Source organism: Carcharodon carcharias, chromosome 8, assembly GCF_017639515.1.
Source record: "Carcharodon carcharias isolate sCarCar2 chromosome 8, sCarCar2.pri, whole genome shotgun sequence".
NCBI lineage: Eukaryota > Metazoa > Chordata > Chondrichthyes > Lamniformes > Lamnidae > Carcharodon > Carcharodon carcharias.
In genome coordinates, this window is record NC_054474.1 from 94,154,800 (window position 1) to 94,174,280 (window position 19,481).

Below are 19,481 nucleotides of genomic sequence, written 5' to 3' on the forward strand. Positions count from 1 at the left end.
AAACCAGCATTCTGCCATATTACTCCATCACTGACTGTGCGGAGGTGTGATTACATGGCCAGGGATGTCCCTCTTATTCTCTCCCCTGCCCTTCCTCCCATTGGGAAAATGTGTTACCCCTGCATTAGAGGAGATGGTGGCCTGGTGGTAATGTCACTGGGCCAGTAATCCAGAGGCCCAGGCTAATGCTCTGGGGAGATGAGTTCTAAGCCCACTGGTGGAATTCAAATGCAATTAATATATCTGGAATTAAAAGCTGGTCTCAGTAATGGTGACCATGAAAACATTGTTGATTGCTGAAAAACCCATCTGGTTCACGAATGCCCTTTAGGGGAGGAAATCTGGCCTACACATGGCTCCAGATTTACAGCAATGTGGTTGATTCTTAACCGCTCTCTTAAATGGCCTAGCAAGTTACTCAGTTCAAGGGCAAGCAATGACTACATCCCCTGAAAAAGTAAAAAATAGTTTATAGCATTGCTTGATTAGAGTTTGCAGACAACTTCTATCAGCACCTTGGGGTGGGGGGAACAGAGTTGAGCCCATGAAATGGAAACGCCACTCTCAAAGTTGATGTGTTTAAAATGTTAGAACAGATTGATAAAGTATTTTGAAACGTCAACTCTTTTCTTCTCCGCCGATGCTGCCAGACCTGCTGAGTTTTTCCAGGTAATTCTGTTTTTGTTTTGGATTTCCAGCATCCGCAGTTTTTTTGTTTTTATTATTGATAAAGTATTTGTTTGAGTGGCAGCTCATCACCTCCTCAAGGGCAATTAGGGATGGGCAATGTTTGCTGTCTTAGACAGAGATGCTGCCATTAGAAAACAGAAAGCTGCAGTATAGGTATCTGCAGCTCTGGGGAGACTGCCTCCTGAAAAGATGCTTGGAGATGGGGAGATGGTGGCGTAGTGGTAATATCAATGAACTAGTAATCCAAAGGCCCAGGCTAATCCTCTGGGGGCATGGGTTCAAATCCCACTGGTGGAATTTAAATTCAATTAAATCTGGAATTAAAAGCTAGATGCAGAAAAGGTAACCATGGGCAGGATTTTCCCATCGCCGACACGCGGTGACATCAGGCGGAACTCCCGATGTCACCGCGCCCCATTTAAATTTTCAGGTAGGCGGGGGCACAGCAAAATCTGGTGTGCGCTGGCAACCTGTCAATGGCCAACTGAGGCCATTGACAGCGTCATTTAACTAATTAATGGACCTGCCCGTCCAACCTTAAGGTTGGTGGGCAGGCCAGGAGCCCTGGTGGGTATTAGAAAAAAACAGGAAATGTCATGCATGGGCAGAATGAGGTTCCATGTACGTTTTTAAAAATTTTATTGAAGTTTTTTTTTAAATTATGGATATGTCCCAACTCATGTGGCAGTGTCACATGAGGGGACACGTCAGGGAATTTTTTGTTTTCTATTTTTAATATTTTTGACAGTAGAGCCAATCTCCCTGAGGCAGCACTTAACCTCAGGGAAATGAGTGCGTGGGTACTCTCAGGTTTAGGGATTCCCCAAACCCGCACAGGGAGCGCATAATGCTTCTGTGCAGACGTCATGCTGGGTGGGCCTTAATTGGCCTGCCCACGTAAAATGGCACTGCGCACCCAATTGGGGGCGGTGATCGGAGGCGCGCCTATGCACACCTGCACTTCAACTTCACCCTCAACGGGGGAAATCGTGCCCCATGAAATCATTGTTAAAAACAGTGTTTTTATTTCAGATTTCCAGCATCCGCAGTATTTTGCTTTTATGAAATCATTGTTGATTGTTGTAAAAACCCATCTGGTTCACTAATGTTCCTTTAGGGAAGGAAATATGCCATCCTTACCTAGTGTGGTCTACATGTGACTCCAGGCCCACAGCAATGTGACTGACTCTTAACTGCCCTTTGAAATGGCCTAGTAAGTTACTCAGTTCAAGGACAATTAAGGATGGACAACAAATGCTGACCTTGCCAGCGATGCCCCCTTCCTCTGACAGAATAAAGAAAAAAAGCTTCCCCTGATAGCAGATGCTGGGCGATCAAGAAAGAGGGGGCATAATCTTCAAATCAAAGCCAGGCCAGTCAGGGAGGAAATCGGAAAATACTTTTTCCACACAGAGTGTAGTGGAAATGAGGAACTCTTTCCCCAACAAAGCTCTGCATGCCAGAGGTCAACTGGAGTCTTAAAGACTGAGATCAATTGTTGAGTAAGGATATCAAAGGGTTATGGAGTTAAGGCAGGTAAATAGAGTTAAGGTACAGATCAGCAATGAGACACAGAGCTGGCCTGAGGGACTGCGGGATTACTCCTGGTCCTAATGTTCGTTGACTGTGGCAAGAGTGAGCTTGATGTCTGAATGATCTTTACCTGCTCCATGCTAATCTTAGGTCCTTAAGTGAACATGAGTTAAACTGTAAATCTGTTACAGCTAAAGTAAGGATGCTGCTGGAAAAGGACCAACACAGCTGTGCCATTTTACATTCAAATCACAGCAGCATCTACCTATAACCTACCGTTGGTTGAGAGAAGGAAGTAGGCTGCATTCTGCTGGGGTAGCCACCTGATTTTATTTATCTTCTCTTCAATCTCTAGACTCTTCAGATAGTCAAACTCCGGTTCATGGCTCTGGAAAGTGCTGTAAACATTATATTCTCCTCTGCGATGAGACTGATTTTTACTCTGAGGTAAACAAGGAAAAGAAAACACAATATAAAGCCCTGCAGAATTTCTGTAACTACAGTACCACAGAACGATAGAGACATCAATGTCCATTGTTGGCTTGACTAAAAAGTCGTTCTCAATACCACAAAGATTTAAAGTACAATCCCAGAGATGACTTCCTTCAAAATTATGGTTAGAACAGCAGCATCTCATAATAAAAGGGTTGCAATGTACAGCATCACATCAACATGGCTCAAAGAGCTTCTCACAGGGAATTAATTTATGGAGCGCAGTGTCACGCGCAACCATTACCTTCATCACCATTAAAGCGACTCACAAGGGATATGATGATTGTCTGCAATATGATTCTTATCTGAACAAGTTTAGAAATGTCAGAACAATCCGCTTCCTGAAGGCCGTCCCCCTTGTAACAACTGTGGTTTCTGTAGGTCCAGGTGAATTGTGGGAAGGTGGCAGTGACAGAACCACAGAGGTCCAGTTTACAGCACTACAGTCCTAGCATGGTCAAGCTTATTTTCCTCCAGGTTTTCTTTTGATGCTTTCAGCAGAAGTGTGAAAAGAAAAGTAAGGGCTCAGATTGGAACGGAATGCCAAGGGCGCTATTGATCCTGACGCCAACCACCCTGGTCAAGTCTGGGGACATGCTGTGTGGTGCACCCTAGTTTAGAATAATCATCTTTAAAATGGAGACAGTGGGAACATGTTGTCAACGGAAGAACTCAATCTACCTCCTAAAGGACAAAATACTGAATATGAGGGCATTAGAACTTCAAATGCCCCATTTACCAGTTTGAGAGCCACCTGTGATGTCACTGTACCTTTACACACTGACTATATCATTGCGTACTGAAGATCAAATGCAATAGAGTTTCACAAGATTGTATCTTAGGCAATGGCACAGAGCTGCTTTCCTTTGGGACAATCCTAATGTTCACATGCTCCTGTCCCTAGTGTTTTAGGTACTGTATTGTATCTTGTGATCTGAACTCACTAACAAACCTCCTCTTCATCTCAACCTGCCCCACTCACCTTACATCCACAACTTTTGAGCTGTACAATGCTGGGACTAGACTGAATCATTCAATTATATTTGTGCTTAATCCTCATATAAACACACACTGTCAAAATTGGAAAGAAAATTAAGGTTGCCCTTGAACACAATTCTCAGATTGGGAATGCCTGGAGGGCTGGTCAATACATGGTCCTGACACCTAAAGGTATAGATTTAATGGTCTGTTGCCTGCAATCTAGAATTAGCAATAAATGAGCTGTATTAGCGCACCAGGAAAATATTGGCATTTTCAGTAGAGAGCTTTAGACAGTTGTAATATGGGTATGGGTATAAACCTTTAATCATGCTGGATTGCAACAACTGGTAAACTTACCAAGAAGCAAAAAGAGGTGAAAATGATTGATTAGTGCTTCTCATATAAAGATAATGGGCTAAAATTTCCCAACCTTGCAAAGGTGGCTTTGGAACCCGAGAGGTGGAAATTTAGAATAACGTGTGTCGTTGGGTTATTTGCATGCCGTTGTCCTGCCTCCGAGTATCTTTTCAGGAGGCAGGCTCCCCATAGCTACCTGTACTGCAGCTTTCCATTTTCTAATGGCTCCTTCTTTTAATTCTTTCATGAGATGTCAGCAGCTCACACTAGGCCAGCACTTATTGCCCATTCCTAACTGCCCTTGAGAAGGTGGTGGTGAGCTGCCTTCTTGAATCGCTGCAGTCCATGTGGTGTAGGTACACCCACAGTGCTGTTAGGGAGGGAGTTCCAGGACTTTGACCCAGTGATAGCGAAGGAACAGCAACGTAGTTACAAATTAGAATGGTGTGTGGCTTGGAAGGGAACTTGCAGGTGTGAAAGAGAGAATGTGTGAGAGAGGGTGTAGAAAAAGTGAGTGAAAGTCAGAGCATTTTTATTATTTTATTTTTGACTGGGTATTAAGTACAATAAACACTATTCTCTTTTCTTTTTAAAAACTTAAGGAAACTTGTCTGTGTGCATCTTTTACTGTCACAGCACACAAACGGTTAAACACTCATTGAATTGACAAGCATATTCTTTGTTTTAAAAAACAGTTGCAGTCAAACAAAGAGTGGGAAAAGAAATCCTACCTGTCCTCACCTCATTGTAACAATATCAAGATATATGGATCGAAGGTTGGAATGCAGTTGAGGCAAGATCAACCATGATTGAATTGAATGGCGGAACAGACTCAAGGGGCTGAATGACCCTTAAGTGTACTATCAACCACAGAATGGACATATACCAGTCCCCATTGAAAGTTTGTGGTTACAGAGCTTCAGCAGCAGCCCAGCAGTGATGGGCACTGAACTCTGGGTAAACAAACACGTATTTCCAAACCCCAGAGTACCTAATGCCTTCCGACAGCTCTCATCTCAAATCAGTTTCCTCATCAGCTATGAGATGGCACATACTTTCATACCTTCGCCAAACCCAATCCACTTTGGTACAATGCTACAAAACGAATGCTAGCTGTGTTGTCTGAGGAGGCAGGATTCCACGTCATGTTCAGTATTTGAGGACTTGCCCTGGAAATTGCGCTTGTGTGGCCTGGAATGGGCTGGACTGCAATGGTTGGTTTAACAGCCAGTTGACATTCACTGCCTAGCTCAGGCATCTAAGTCAGAAGGTTATGGGTTAAAGTCCTCCTCTAGAGACTGGAGCGCAATATCTAGGCTGACACTGCAGTGCTCAGAGTACTGATGGAGCATTGCGCAGTCAGAGATGCTGCTTTGCAGATGCGACATTAAGCTGAGGCCCTGTAATTGAAGAGCAGCTGGGGAGTTTTCCCAAGTATCGTAGCTAATATTAATCCCTCAACTAACAATAAAACAGATTGCCCGCTCATTATCGCCTTACTGTTTGTGGGATCTAGCTGTGCCCCACAAGTTGGCTACTGCATTTCCTGCATCACAACAGTGACTTACACTTCTGAAGTACGTCATTGGCTGTAAAGAATTTCCTGAGGTCATGAAAGGTGCTGTACAAATATGGGGGGAGACAGTGGTGTACTAGTAATATCACTGGACTAGTAATCTAGAGACCCAGGCTAATGCTCTGGGGACACAGGTTCAAATCCCACCAGGGCAGCTGGTGGAATTTAACTTCAATTAATAAATTTGGAATTCAGTAAAGGTCACCATGAAACTATCACTGATTGTTGTAAAAATCCATCTCGTTCATTAATGTTCTTTCAAGAAGGAAATCTGCCATCCTTACCTGGTCTGGCCTACATATGACTCCAGATTAACTTTTAACTGCCTTCTGAAATGGGCTACCCACTAGGGTCAAGGGCGATTAGGGATGGACTTCAAATGTTGGCCTTGCCAGTGACACCCGCATCCCATGAAAAATAAAATGCAAGTTCTTTGCAAGTTGAAGAAGGATCAGTTGAGCTGCTGGTGCTTAAGGAACTTTAGCTCAGCATGAATCAGCACAGGGTGGAGGGAGAAACAAGATTAAATTTGTACAAGTAGATGTGGTTATCAGTGGGATCAGTAATCAGTTTCTTTCCTTTATTAGGCTGTTCAACCCTCTTGACAATACCCCAATTTGAAAGCTTGCAGAAACACACCTTTAGTTCTTCTCCATAGGAGAGCAGTGTTGTGTGATTTAGTTTCGATTTTTTAGATACTGACATTGACACCGCTGCTTTCTAGTGCGGAGAATGGAACTCCAGGACAGGGATTAGTGTGTGCTGTGAGCTGATTGATAGTGACACAAGATCCTAGGGGTTTTTTTCTGATTTGACCATTGGCAGCTGGGAAGTCAGTGAATACAAGTCAAAGACCAAGGAATGATACAGTCAGACTTCACAGAGCAAATGATAAAAAGTCAGCAGGCCCTGGTTCCAGCCAATGGTGCTCATTCTTTTCCTTGGTTTCTTTACATTAAGGTTTCACTGGGGCCAACTGTGCTTCCAAATGGGCCTCTCAGCTCTCTGTGACTCACCACATAAATGCATGCCCCACTGCAATACTAATTCAAACAGAAGGAGAAAGTCCCAATCTGTGATCCCAGTTTGGTCATAGTTCAAGTGACTTAGGCATTCCTGGGCTTGGACAGGGAAAAGCATAAGGGTTCCTGCTCTTGATGACCCCCACTGGAAGTGCGTGAACGTCCATTCGGTGGCTAAAGCTGCTGAAGCTCTCCATCTAGGAGCATTTAAAAAGACAAGGACGGGCGGAGGGGCTTCCGGCATAGGGTTGCCAACTGCGGCTAATTGCATTCCTGGAGGTTTTGCCATATGGCTTGCCCCTACACATCAGCCATCAGTCGGCCAACATATCCATCCTTGTGTCGCAATGCTTTCCCACACCAACTGGAAAGCAAAAAGATTCATTACCCAACTGGATTACGCTGGACTGTCAACCAATCTTTTTATCCTATTCTCAATATTTTTATATTTGGTAAAGAGGAATGTTCAAAGAAAAAGATAAAAAAATATTTTTTTAAAATAAACATCCTGATAACTTTTCCCTAAGGTTGTGCAGAGCAGTGTCCTGGGGATTGATCTTCAATTCCAGGCCAGTCCTTTGCCAGCATCTATGGAACCCAACAGGAATCAGAGCCCTCATGAAACAAGAGGCATGGGGAGAAAATAAAAATGGCACATTGGAAGGAAAGAGAAAGCCTTGCATTTACATAGCACTTTTCACGACCACCAGTCGTCTCAAAGTGCTTTACAGCAAATAAAGTACTTTTTGAAGTGTAATCGCTGTTGTAATGTGGGAAATGCAGCAGCCAATTTGTGCTCAGCAAACTCCCGCTAATAGCAATGTAATAATGACCAGATAATCTGTGATAATCTGTGATGTTGATTAAGGAATAAATATTAGCCAAGACACTGGGGATAACTCTCCTGTTCTTTAAAACAGAACTATGGGATCTTAACAATTCACCCGAGCAGGCAGGTTTAATGTCTCATCCAAAAGACATCCAACGGTGCAGCGTCAGCCTTGATTTTTGCACTCAAGTGCTGGAGCAGGACTTGACCCCTGAACCCTGTGAGTCAGAGGTCAGAGTGCTGCCAAGTGAGCCTTGGCCGACACCAGTTGAGGATAAAAATTGTAATTTGCATTTTTTAAATCAGCACTGAGGAAAGCCAGTCTGTTAACATTTAACATTTAAGGAACTCCGTGAGCATTCAGAGCACATTCCTTTTTGTCTCTACCTAAAACTGATGAAAGATGCCCCTAAGAAAGATTGTCTGAGTGTGGAAACTTTACCACCAACCACCCTAACCTCTTCTCAGCCCCACCTTGAGACCTTCACACTTAGGAGAAAGACCGCAGATGGATAGAAATACCATCCTCTCCATTTTCCCATTCCAAGTTACATACGATGCCAAATTGGAAACATTATTGCCATTCTGTCACTGTCACTGTCACTGGGTTGAAATCCTGGAACTCCCTGCCTAACAGTATTGTGGGAGCCCCTTCATCACATGGAATGCACAGTTCAAGAAGGGAGCCCACCACCATTGTCTCAAGGGCAACTATGGATGAGCAATAAATGCCAGCTTTGGTAGCGATGCCCAGCAGTTTGTACTAACCTACTCTGAATCTTTCCTGGTGGCCAGAGGGGTTTCAGTCCTTTAATTCAAATCCATACAGAAGGCAGAAATCAAGGCCTGCTCCTGTGCTTCTCGTCAGATTGGTACAATCTCGTTTAATTCAACTTAACTTGAAATGCAAGTGTACTGAGGGCAACCATGGCCAAATAATACTGGTACCTCACATGACTGGGCTCACGATTTTGAGTGGGGTTTTCAACTGCATAAAGCATTCAATAAAGATGCCAATTTACAGGAATTGTCTGACATTTAGTAGAATTACATAGAATTTACAACACAGAAAACATGTCTTTGAACCCAACTGGTCGATGCTGGTGTTTATTTTTTCTCTCAGAGAGAGTTGTGCGACTTTGGAATTCTCTCCCTCAGAAGGCGGTGGAGATGGGGTCATTGAATATCTTTAAGGCAGAGGTAGATAGATTCTTGTTAGGCAAGGGAATCAAAGGTTTTTAGGAGTAGATGTGAATGTGGAATTCGAAACACAAATAGACCAGCTATGATCTTATTGAATGGCAGAGCAGTCTCAAGGGGCCGAATGGTCTGCTCCTGTTCCTATTTCTTATGTTTCTTATGCTCCACATTAGCCTCCTCTTACCCTCTAAATCACACCCTATCAATATATCCTTCTATTCCTTGTACCCTCATGTGCTTATCTAGCTTTTCCTTAAATGCCTCTATGCTATAACACTTTCCCCCTCCCAGTGTTTATCCAACTTCCCCTTAAACGTATCCTTACTAATTGCTTCAACTATCCCTTATGGCAGTGAGTTCGTCATTCCAACTACTTTAAGTGAAGAAATTTCTCCTTAATTCCCTATTGGACTGATTGCTGACTACCTTATGTTTATGACCCCTAGTTTTGGCCTCCAATCTGAGCATCATAACTGCAGGCCTGGATGAATTCAGCACATGTCCAAGGATCAAATGTGTCACTTGCTTGATCTATCACTACTGCACTAACTCAATAGTAAAGTGATCTAGGCCAATCTAGGTCAACTGTTATGGACTGGCTAGAAAACAAATTTTAAAAAAGAAAGAACTTGCATTTCTATCTTGTCTTTCACAATTTCATGATGTTCCAAAGTGTTTTACAGTAATGAAATACTTTTTGAATTATAGTCACTGTTGTGGGAGTTCTTGTGGCACAGCGGTGGTGCCCATACCTCTAGACCAGCAGCTCCGGGTTCAAGTGTCACTTCAGGACTTGATGGCCACAGAGGTGTGTTTGTAACATGGCCAAGCAGGTTGATTATCAGCCTGTAAATCCTTCCAATGCCTGATGGCAGGTGGTAAGAGCAGGAGAGTTTCCTGGTCAGCCATACTGCAGAAGGCAATGGCAAACCACTGCAGTACTTTGCCAAGCATAATCATGGACCAATCTAACGGAAGTCCATGTTCCCCAACGCCCTCTTAGGGCACGGTACTGGAAGGAATAGGAGCCGCTGTTGCCTTGTAAGAAGCATAACAACATGTACCTTTAATGTAATAAAGCATCCCTTCAGAGCAATGTTGTCAAAAAAAATTCAACAGTGAACCACATAAGGAAATTTTAGGGCAGATGACCAAAAACTTGGTCAAAGCTTAAAGGAGCGTCTTAGAGAAGGAGAGTACGGTAAAGAAGGGAGTTGGGGGGGGAGGTTTTGGGAGGGAATACCAGAGCTTAGGGCCTTAGCAGCTGAAGGCATGGTCACATATGCTGTACCAATTAAAATCAGGGATGCTTAAGAGGCCAGAATTGGAGGAAAACAGATAGGGTCGTAGGGCTGGAGGAGTTTAGGGATAGGTAGTGGAGGGTTGGGGGGGGGGGGGGGGTGGTGATGAGGCCATGGTGGGATTTGACTAAAAAGGATCAGAATTTTAAAATCAAGCCAATGTAGGTCGGCGAGCATAAGGGTGATGGGTGAATGGAACTGGTGCAAATTAGGATACGAGCAGCAGTTTTGAATAACTTCAAGTGTGCAGTGGGTATATTGTAGGAGACAAGCCAGGAATACGTTGGAATTGTAAAGTCTGGGAGTGATAGAGGCATGGATGAGGTTTCCGGTAGCAGATGAGCTGGGGCAAGGACGAAGCCAGGGAATGCTACATAAGTGGAAATAAATGGTCTTAGTGATGGTCCAAGTATGTTGTTGGAAGCTCAACATGGGATGAAATATGACACAAGGTTGTGAACGGTCTGGTTCAGTTTCGAACAGCTGCCAGGGAGAGGGATGGAGCTAATGGTTTGGATTTTGCACTTTTTAATTGGAGGAAATTTCTGTCATCTAGGACTGGATGTCAGTCAAGCAGTCTGACAGTTTAGAGACAGTGGATGAGTCAAGAGGGGTGTGGGTGAGACAGAGTTGGATGTCATCAGCATACATGTGAAAACTAATGCTGTGCTTTCAGGTGCTGTTGCTGAGGGGCAGCATGCAGAGGAGAAACGGGGGTGGGGGGCATGCCAGAGGTAACAATGTGGGAGTGGGAAGGGAAGCCATTGCAGGTGATCCCTTTGCTACAACTGGAGATGTAAGAATAGAACCAGGTGAGTACAGTCCCACCTGATGAATGATGTTGGAGGGGCATTGAATGAGGTTGGTGTGGTCAACCATATTAAAAGCTGCAGGCAGAGTGAGGCGGATGTAGAGAGAGAGTTTACCATGGTCGCAGTCACACAGGGTGTCATTTGTAATTGATAACAGTTAGCCAAATTGTCTACAACAAGGTCTCACAAACTGCAATATGATAATGACCAGATATTCTGTAGTTAGGTGTTGGCTCAGGGTTAAATATTAGCTAGGATAGTGGGAAAACTCTCCTGCTCTTAGAAATTGTGGGATCTGTGGGTTTAAGGTTAAATATTAGCCAGAATAGCGGGAGAACTCCCCTGCTCTTCTTTGAAATCGTGGGATCATTTAAATCCACCTGAGAGGGCACAAGGGTTTAACGTCTCTACTGAAAGAATGGCACCTCCAAAAATGTAGCACTCCCTCAAGTACTGCACCGAAGCTTCAGTCTAGATTATTGTGTTCGAGTGCCTGCAGTGGAACTCAAACCCACAACCTTCTGACCCAGTTCAGACAATGATTGCCTCATCCTGCCCCTAGTGGAGAGAAGTTGAAATGGTAAAAAAAAAAATCCTATGAGTGGCAATCATTTCCATGCATTATGATGGAAAAGCAAGCACAGTTTGACAGCTGGAACAGATCTGTCAGTGTTGAAAAGAATATTAAGATGCAGTCTCATAAAAGCCTGAGGAAAAAAGGTAGCTTGTCAGATAGGGGAATACATTTTCCAAATCACTCCTTGGGAAGCTTTAAAGTTTGATAACACCGTGGCTTGTGAATCAGCAGGATCCTGGTTAATAGGAACAAAGCAGACATGCTAGCTTTTCAGCGTAACTCACCTCCTGCTCTCTCTGAAATATTACAACTCGACCCCCCTTGTCCCCTGTCGCTAACAATTCTCCAGTGTTGTTGAATTCTACTGTAGAAATTATGTCGGCTGGAAAACAAAAGCAAAAGGACAAAATAAGTTAACAAATTTGTTTGCATTTAAGAAACAGACTAGTATACTTCTCCCTTCCACACAAAAATCACAGTCAAATATCAGGTTTTGCTCATTTCCTGTCTGCTCCATGCTGGGTCTTTACCTTCCCCAGGCTACTGTCCTGCACACTTCCCAGCAGCTGGTCATTCAGCAGGAACCCTGAAAGCAGTTGCGTGGTGTGAGAACACTCTACAAAGGGGAGCAGGGAAAGGGAACCCACGCCACATCAGTAAAAATGAAAGACCCAAACCAGTGTTGGTTTCAGCTCTTCATTTAGGACTTTCATTGCTGTTTTTAGAGGAAACTTTTCCAGTTTTCAGCTGATTCCCAGCCATCAGGCTCTTTGTGATGTAAAAATAGTTTTAGTGCTGGAAGGTGGTGTCACTTGTCTTAAAGAGTCATTTTCATCAATAATGATCTTCATCAACAAATGTGATCTGTGAGCATTGTGGTGTCCAGCAGTTTTACAGAATACTGCTTTAGGTTTTGACACTGAAGACATGTCGCTATTTCCCAGCCCAAAAGCAGCAATTTTGCTGCGCTCCGAAAGAAGCTGTGGCTTTCCAATTAGGAACATCAGAACAGGAGAAGGCCATTCAGCCTCTCAAGTATGTTCTGCTATTTAATTAGCTCACAACTGTATCACTGACCCATCTTGGTTTTATAACCCTTAACGTTCTTACCTAAGCTAAAGATCCTTCAATCTCAGTTTTGACATTTTCAATTCGCCTTGACAGCTTGACAGAGTTCCATACTTCCACTCCCCTTTGTGTGGAAATGAGCTTCCTCAAATCGCCCTAAACAGCCTAGCTCAAATGTGAGCGCTATGTCTCTTTGTTCCAGACTCCGTCAAGAGGAAATAGTTTATCTCTAGCTACCTGATCATATTCTTTAATTATCTTAAAGGCATCATTAACAGTCCATATTGCATCCATTCCTCTAAGTCATATTACCTCAGCTGCAGGTAGAAGAGGTAGCCAGACACAGGAACAGTCCTTTAGGATACATGAGGTATAGATTCCCACAGGATATCCTGATAATTTGCCTTCTCCTCTCAGCCTGCTATTTCTTGCCCATTTCACAACTGGATGTTGGAGAGTTTGCATCAAAAAATAGGTATTTGCATGCAATGTTCCCTCTAAGCTGTGTGGATGTGTGACAGCGAATCAATTGGGAATGTACAGCGTAATGCAATGAACAGGCCATGCACAACCAACACTCCCTATAGGTGCATGCACACGGCCGTGCATCGATCTTGAATGCACGCGCGCAGTGCAATAAACAGACCACATACAACAAAGAAAAATTAGAGGAAACATTGCTTGCAAAGCATGAAATGAAAAAAACAAATATATACATAATGTTTTTCTAAAATGAGAATTACCTGCTGTAATTCAGACTCGGAGTTTTCCTGTGCCACTTTATCAAACACTGCTGTGTAACCACCCTTCGAAACAACACTGTCCTGTTCAAACTGTGAGCTGGTGTCACAGCCTTTTCACTCAAGTGGATACAGCAGCCTAGGCTTAATGCATCCCCCACGTTTTCAGCTCAGAATTGCATTGAGTAGCACTGCTATGGGGTTAGCACCGTGACTTTTTGCTCTGTGTTGCTGATGTGCTACCCCAGAACTTTGCATTTGACAACATACTATAAATCAAGGGCAGTACCGGGGCACATGTAGGGCAGTGCCACACTCCAGTACCCATTGGTGACCTCTCTCCAGCAGCATGCTCGAAGGGGTACCACAATATGTGGTATTAAGATGAGCTCTGCAGCAATGCTGCACAGGTTACAAATTCAGAAGGACTCAATGACTCGTGAAATGGCCAGCCAGTTATCTAAAGTAACAAATTACATCCTCATTGGTAAGATCTGGAAAATCAGCAGACTGTAGAAGTCTGAATAATTCAATTTGTTAAATCACTCCCACTAATGAGTAGCAACTTGTCTTCAACTGATTTGAACTTTTTTTCTCTTCTTCCCTTTAATCCATAAACACGCCATCTTGTATAATATCCCTTCACTCTATATTCTCCCCATTCTGAAATCACTCTCCTCCACTTTGATTTAGCCTGTACCCAGGATCGCTCTGTTTCCCCTTCCTCCAAAAATCTTCAACCCATTAACTCATCACCACTTCCTGGTTAATCTCATTCTTTCCTTTATCCATGGGGGTCTTAAACCTTCACCCTATTTTACAGCTTTAAATATCGATGTGTTTTCCAAATACCTACTGCCGGTCTTACCTGTACAGCTTGATTGAAGGGCTACAACACATCTACCGAAATGCATTCTGCACACTAGAGTTATGGAGCAACTAAATTATTGCTGCAATTCAGTCCAGAAAACACCACAGTTAAACAGAACCGCAATGGTTACTGCAGAGCCATGTGTGGGTGTTTGTTTCTTCTGGTTATTAATAGAATGTGTGCATTTTATTATTCATTTCATCTTTTACCATCTGGGCCATTCACAGCTTGTCAATTCGATGAGCCACCAAGGAGAGAAAACTATTTTTTTGTAACCCTGTCCGTGGCTCATTTGCTAAAGCTGTGCCCATAGCAGGAGTGAGAAGACAATGGAGGGTTTTTCCCAAACCTACTATCACAGACTGGTCTGCCCATGAAAGTAACGGGAAGTATGACCGCCACACGTCCTTGTGAAGACAAAGGAGTAGAAACTGGTCTCATGCATGGGCACAAGATGGGCAGTGTCAGAAAATGGGCAGTATTGGGCTGGCTGTCTGTCATACACAGCATCTGATACTCAGTTCCATTGCACTCAATTTCTGTGAACTTCTACCCCCAGGAGTAATTGTGTCCTGTGGCATTACCACCCTGTTAAATGGAACAGACCTAGCAACCCAACAGTCAGCAGCAATGAGACACCACAGGCTCTTCACAGCAGACTTGTACACCATTGTAACCTGCAATGTCCTGGCCCAACACACCACTTGCTTCTGAATCGCCAACAAGTTGGAAGTCTAACACAGATTCCATGAAAAAACGGCCATGTCAGGATCAGCATCCGGTGCACTTTGGGATGAAGTACCAACTTAGCAAAACTATAATACAGGGCTACGTTTATGGTAAATGCAAAAAGAGAAAACCAATGGGAAGGGAAATGTGTTCGCAATTAAAAGCACTACCACATCCAGTCGAGCATGGTGGTGGGAGATCAAGCAAATGGTAGGAGGAGGCTCTATAAATATCCTTATCTTCAACATCAGCCGAGCCCAGCTCAAGGCTAAAGTATTTTCAAGCATCTTCGGATAAAAGTATCAAGTGGACAATCCCACTCGTTCTTTTTTGAAGTCTTCACCGTCACAGATGCCACGCCTAGCCATTTTGGTTCACTCCATGTGACATTAAGTAATTGAGTGCACTAGACACAGAGAAAGCCAAGGAACAAGGCAACATTGTGGATGCAATGTCGATGACCCGTGCAGCAGAATTTGTAACTATTCCAGTACAGCATAACTCCTGCATCAAGCAGACACTAGAAAATTGCCCAGGTATCTCTTATCCACAAGAATGCAGGGCAAATCTAGCCAAGTCAATTACAACATATCAATCTTCTTCCAATCACTAGCAAAATGATGGAAGGAGCCATTAATAATACAAAACCTACTCACCAATAACCTGCCCACTTTTCCTTATATTCAGTTCAATTCCACAAGAACCCCTTGGCTTCAGATCACTAAACATGTCTTGATCCAGACTTGCACAAGAATGCCGGAGGAGAGGTGAGAATAAATGCCTTTGACTGCACATAGTGCCAAAAACCTAGCAAAGCTGAAGTCAATGCAGGTCGAGAAGAAATCCTCCAGTGGCTGGAGTTATACCAGTTGTACCCAATGTGGGAGATAGTTGAGGACATTGCAAATTAATCCATGCAGCTCTAGGATTTCTGCATGGTGGGGTCTTCAGATGCTTAATCAATGCCCATCCTCTCCGAAGCTGTTTACTGCCAATTCCACAGTGTACAGCTCCATTCGCAACCCCTCCATTAACGAAGCCAGGCCACAGCAGGACATGGACCACATCACTTAGACTGGCATGGCAGTCAGGTCACATAAGTGCCAAGTAATCGGCATATTGATTAACAAGAGGCCAACCGTGTGCCAATGATGGTCAATAGCATCAACATCATCAAGCTGCATACCACCAACATCCAATGACCAGGTGCTTAAATGGAACAAACATTAGAGCGGGTTAGAGTAGTCTGCCTCCCGACCTCTCAAAACTTCTCACCAAATACAAAGTCCAAGTTAAGACTGGAATGGAACCCTCACCTGGATGGCAGAAGGTGCATGAAAATTTAGGCTCAACGCTATCCAGAACACAATCTATCTGCTTGGTCAGTAACTCTGACATTCGACCCAATATTCAATAGCAGTGTAGTATTTTAAGTGCTGCCTACTCACTTGGAGCTTAAAATGAGCTGAATGACTTTGGAATCCTTTGGAAACTGCAGGAGGAGGAGCATTCCATAATGCACTAAGCTGGGCTCCTTATATGTTTTGTGTATTAGTCAAAAATACAAGTGTACAAGATCCTTGAAAACTTTCTAGAATGTGCAACATATCCAGCTAATTCAAGACTGATTTTTCCTAATTGTTTCTGAGGTTTTTTTAAAGTCTTTGGTTTGATTATTTATTAGTGTGTATTTTTCACTCTAACAGTGCAATTGATGGGACTGTAACTACTGAGGTCAAATGCTCAGGTTAATAGGATAAAAATCTAATACTCTGCTACTTGAAAAGATCCAGGGTTGATTAATGTTCCACCAAAACGTGTCAGCTGTGGCTTAGTATGGCTCACTGCACAGGGTGGAGGGCACATAATCTGACAGACATTTCAGCACAGTACTGAAGGAATGCTGCAACGCCAGAGGTGCTGTCTTTCAATTGAGATGTCAAACCAAAGCCCCAACTGCCTGGTCAGGTAGATGTAAAAAAATCCTATGGCGCTACTTGCAAGGATAGCTGGAGTGCTCTCCCTAATATCTGGTTCAATGTTTATCCCTCAACCTAAGCCGAAAACAAATTATGTGGTCGTTATCATTTTGCTGCTCTTGGGACTTTGCTGTGTTCAAATTGGCTGCTGCGATCCTATATTACAAAAGTGGCCACATGACAAGAAGTCCTTCATTGGCTGGAAAGTCCTTTAAGTCATCTTTAGGTCATGAAAAGCACTACATAAATTCAAATTCTTTTCTATTTAATTCAACACTAAACTGACCATCACTCAGTTAGGCTACAAAGGGTAGATGTTCTGGCAAATCGGAACTGAAGTGCTGGATCCTTTCCTGAGGATGGGACTGAATCACAATTCAGAGACAGAATGGAGGAAGCTTCATTCTATATTGACCAATGTTATATCTAATCTAACAGTGCTTAATGTCAGCATTGAGTGCCTGAAATGATAAGCGTTCACTCTCCAGCTCAGTCTCCGCCTTCACTGAATCTAATTCTATATTTAAAAAGATGCTGTTGTACGGTCGGAAGTGAGCAGAAGCTTGCTGCCACAGGAGGAACAGGCTAAGTTAACTCCTTTACTTATGATCACCCAACCTAATATCTTCTTAGGTGACTGACTGTCAAATTTTGTTTAATAATGCATTCTCAAACGTTTCACTATGATAAAAGCATTTCATAAATACAAGCCCCTGTTTTCAATGGTGTTAAGGGGAGAGCTGTCATGTGAAATAATGTGATGGAAGACAGAATTCATTAACATGCAAAGCCCTAACTTTGCATGATTTAAATATACCATCAAAGTGATGTCCTAAAAATTGGACGCAATATTTCAATTTACAAAATAAACTATTAACAAATGATAACAGGGAAAGTAATGAGGTCACTCAAAACTAAACAGCAATAGGGAGCCCAGATACACAATGGCTTAGGACAGGTTGTCTCACATTTGAAGTCCTGATTAAAGCTGAAATGTGGGGATAAGATCTCTTCTCTCTCACATCGTTCCTACCTGTCCTCATTTGGGATCAGCCAGATGGCCTGGTCTGTTTTAAACAGTTGTCTGCGCTTGTAAATAAACTGAGTTTGGACAGTCCCATCCTATTTCACGGCATAGTGGAACCTCAGGATAAAACTGCCCACCAACTTGGCAATCTCTGGCAGAAATGGTACAAGACTGACTGATGTGGGAAATGAAGAACAAATAACTTTGCATTTATATAGCAACTTTCATGAATTCATGACATCCCAACGTGCTTTCCATCCAATGAAAAGCTTTTGAAGTATGGTCGCTGCTATAATGTAGGTAAATGCAGCAACCATTTTGAGCCCAGTAAATTCCCATAAACAGCAATGAGAGAATGACTAGATAATGTCTTAATGTTGGTTTGGTGATAACTATTGGCCAGAATATTGAGATAACACCCACAATTCTTGCAATGGGATCTATTATGTAAACTTGAGAGCGTAGACGAGGCCTTGGTTTAATATTGCTTTCAAAAGATGACACTGTTGACAGTGCAGTGCATCCTCAGTACTATAAGTGGATTTTGTGCTCAAGTCTCTGGAGCAGCACTGGGATTAACAACCGACTTGGAAGTGAGAAAGCTGCCATTGAGTCTAGGCTGACACCTGAAAATTGACACAACATTGACACAGCTTTGCTCTACATGGTGTACCAAACTTGAAACAATGCTTGGTGCTGGTGCTGGCTCCTGTTGACATTGGGCGCCTAAAATGACAGACGTGCTTGGGTGTGATATCCCTCAATGTAATGAGTTCAGAAGGCGTTTACAATATCAACTACTTTATCAATTGGCCTAATTGTAAACCACTGGAGCTGAAATGGGGGTGCTGGGGGGGGTGAGGGTGTTAGAGAGAGAAAGATGTGATAAAGGTGGTGGTATCTCCGCCGATAACCAAGGCAATGTGGCAGACGTTCTTCATGAATCACACTTAATGATATAAGACATGATGTCCTTCATTAGGAGAATATTCCATTTTTAGCACTTGCACAATAAGCCAATATTATAAGGACAGTGCAGTGCAGCTACCTCTGACCTTACCCACACTGAACACTCAATTTGGTTCAATGATTTGTTTTTATTTGTTCATTACTAATACAGCTAAAAGATTTTAATTAAAAAAATCATTGATAGTTGTTCTCCCTTGAGATTCCAGGGTTTAAATATCTGCAACCAAAGCAGAAAACCATTGGTTATATTTTAAGCTCAATCTTAAAGGATCTACATTTAATGCCTGTGCTCCGGAGATTCTATGGAAACACATTATAGTGCTTCATGGTTTTTGTTTAAGTGGTGCTCTGAGCACATACATTTGATAGAGTCGGAGCAACAGAGATCTATTTTTCCTAAATGTCTGCTCCCATCCCCTCCTCCTCTCTAACTCTTGTTTTTGGGCAATGCCATGGGTGTCAGCCTCTCCCAGAGATGTCAGTCTTCGTATATGAGCTTAGATAGTGACCCCTGGCATGCTATTTGACTATGGAGAGCACCACATCAAACCTGTAATCACCTGAACAGTGATCAAGAGCCGGATTGATAGCTGATTGTTTTGTTTTCTGGTCATACCAGGGATACCAAAAATTAGGATCTAGCATACGTGGTTCAGAACCAGACAAATGCTACAAGTGCAATTGACACCTTCCTGAAATTAGGAACTCTAAGAAAATGGCCCATCCTT

General features: G+C 43.0%; 1 protein-coding gene across 1 annotated transcript in view; it reads right to left on the bottom strand.

Annotated features, from left to right (window-relative positions):
• LOC121281471 (serine/threonine-protein phosphatase 2A 55 kDa regulatory subunit B beta isoform) overlaps positions 1–15,507 on the bottom strand; it is a 131,542-nt gene extending 116,035 nt beyond the window's left edge. Inside the window, exons 1-3 of the mRNA XM_041194416.1 lie at positions 15,435–15,507; positions 11,655–11,752; positions 2,500–2,665 (exon numbers count right to left, since the gene is read on the bottom strand). Of these exons, the coding sequence (XP_041050350.1) occupies positions 2,500–2,665; positions 11,655–11,752; positions 15,435–15,507 (337 nt within the window). The remainder of the gene's footprint in view (positions 1–2,499; positions 2,666–11,654; positions 11,753–15,434) is intronic.
• Between the last annotated feature and the right edge of the window lie 3,974 nt (positions 15,508–19,481).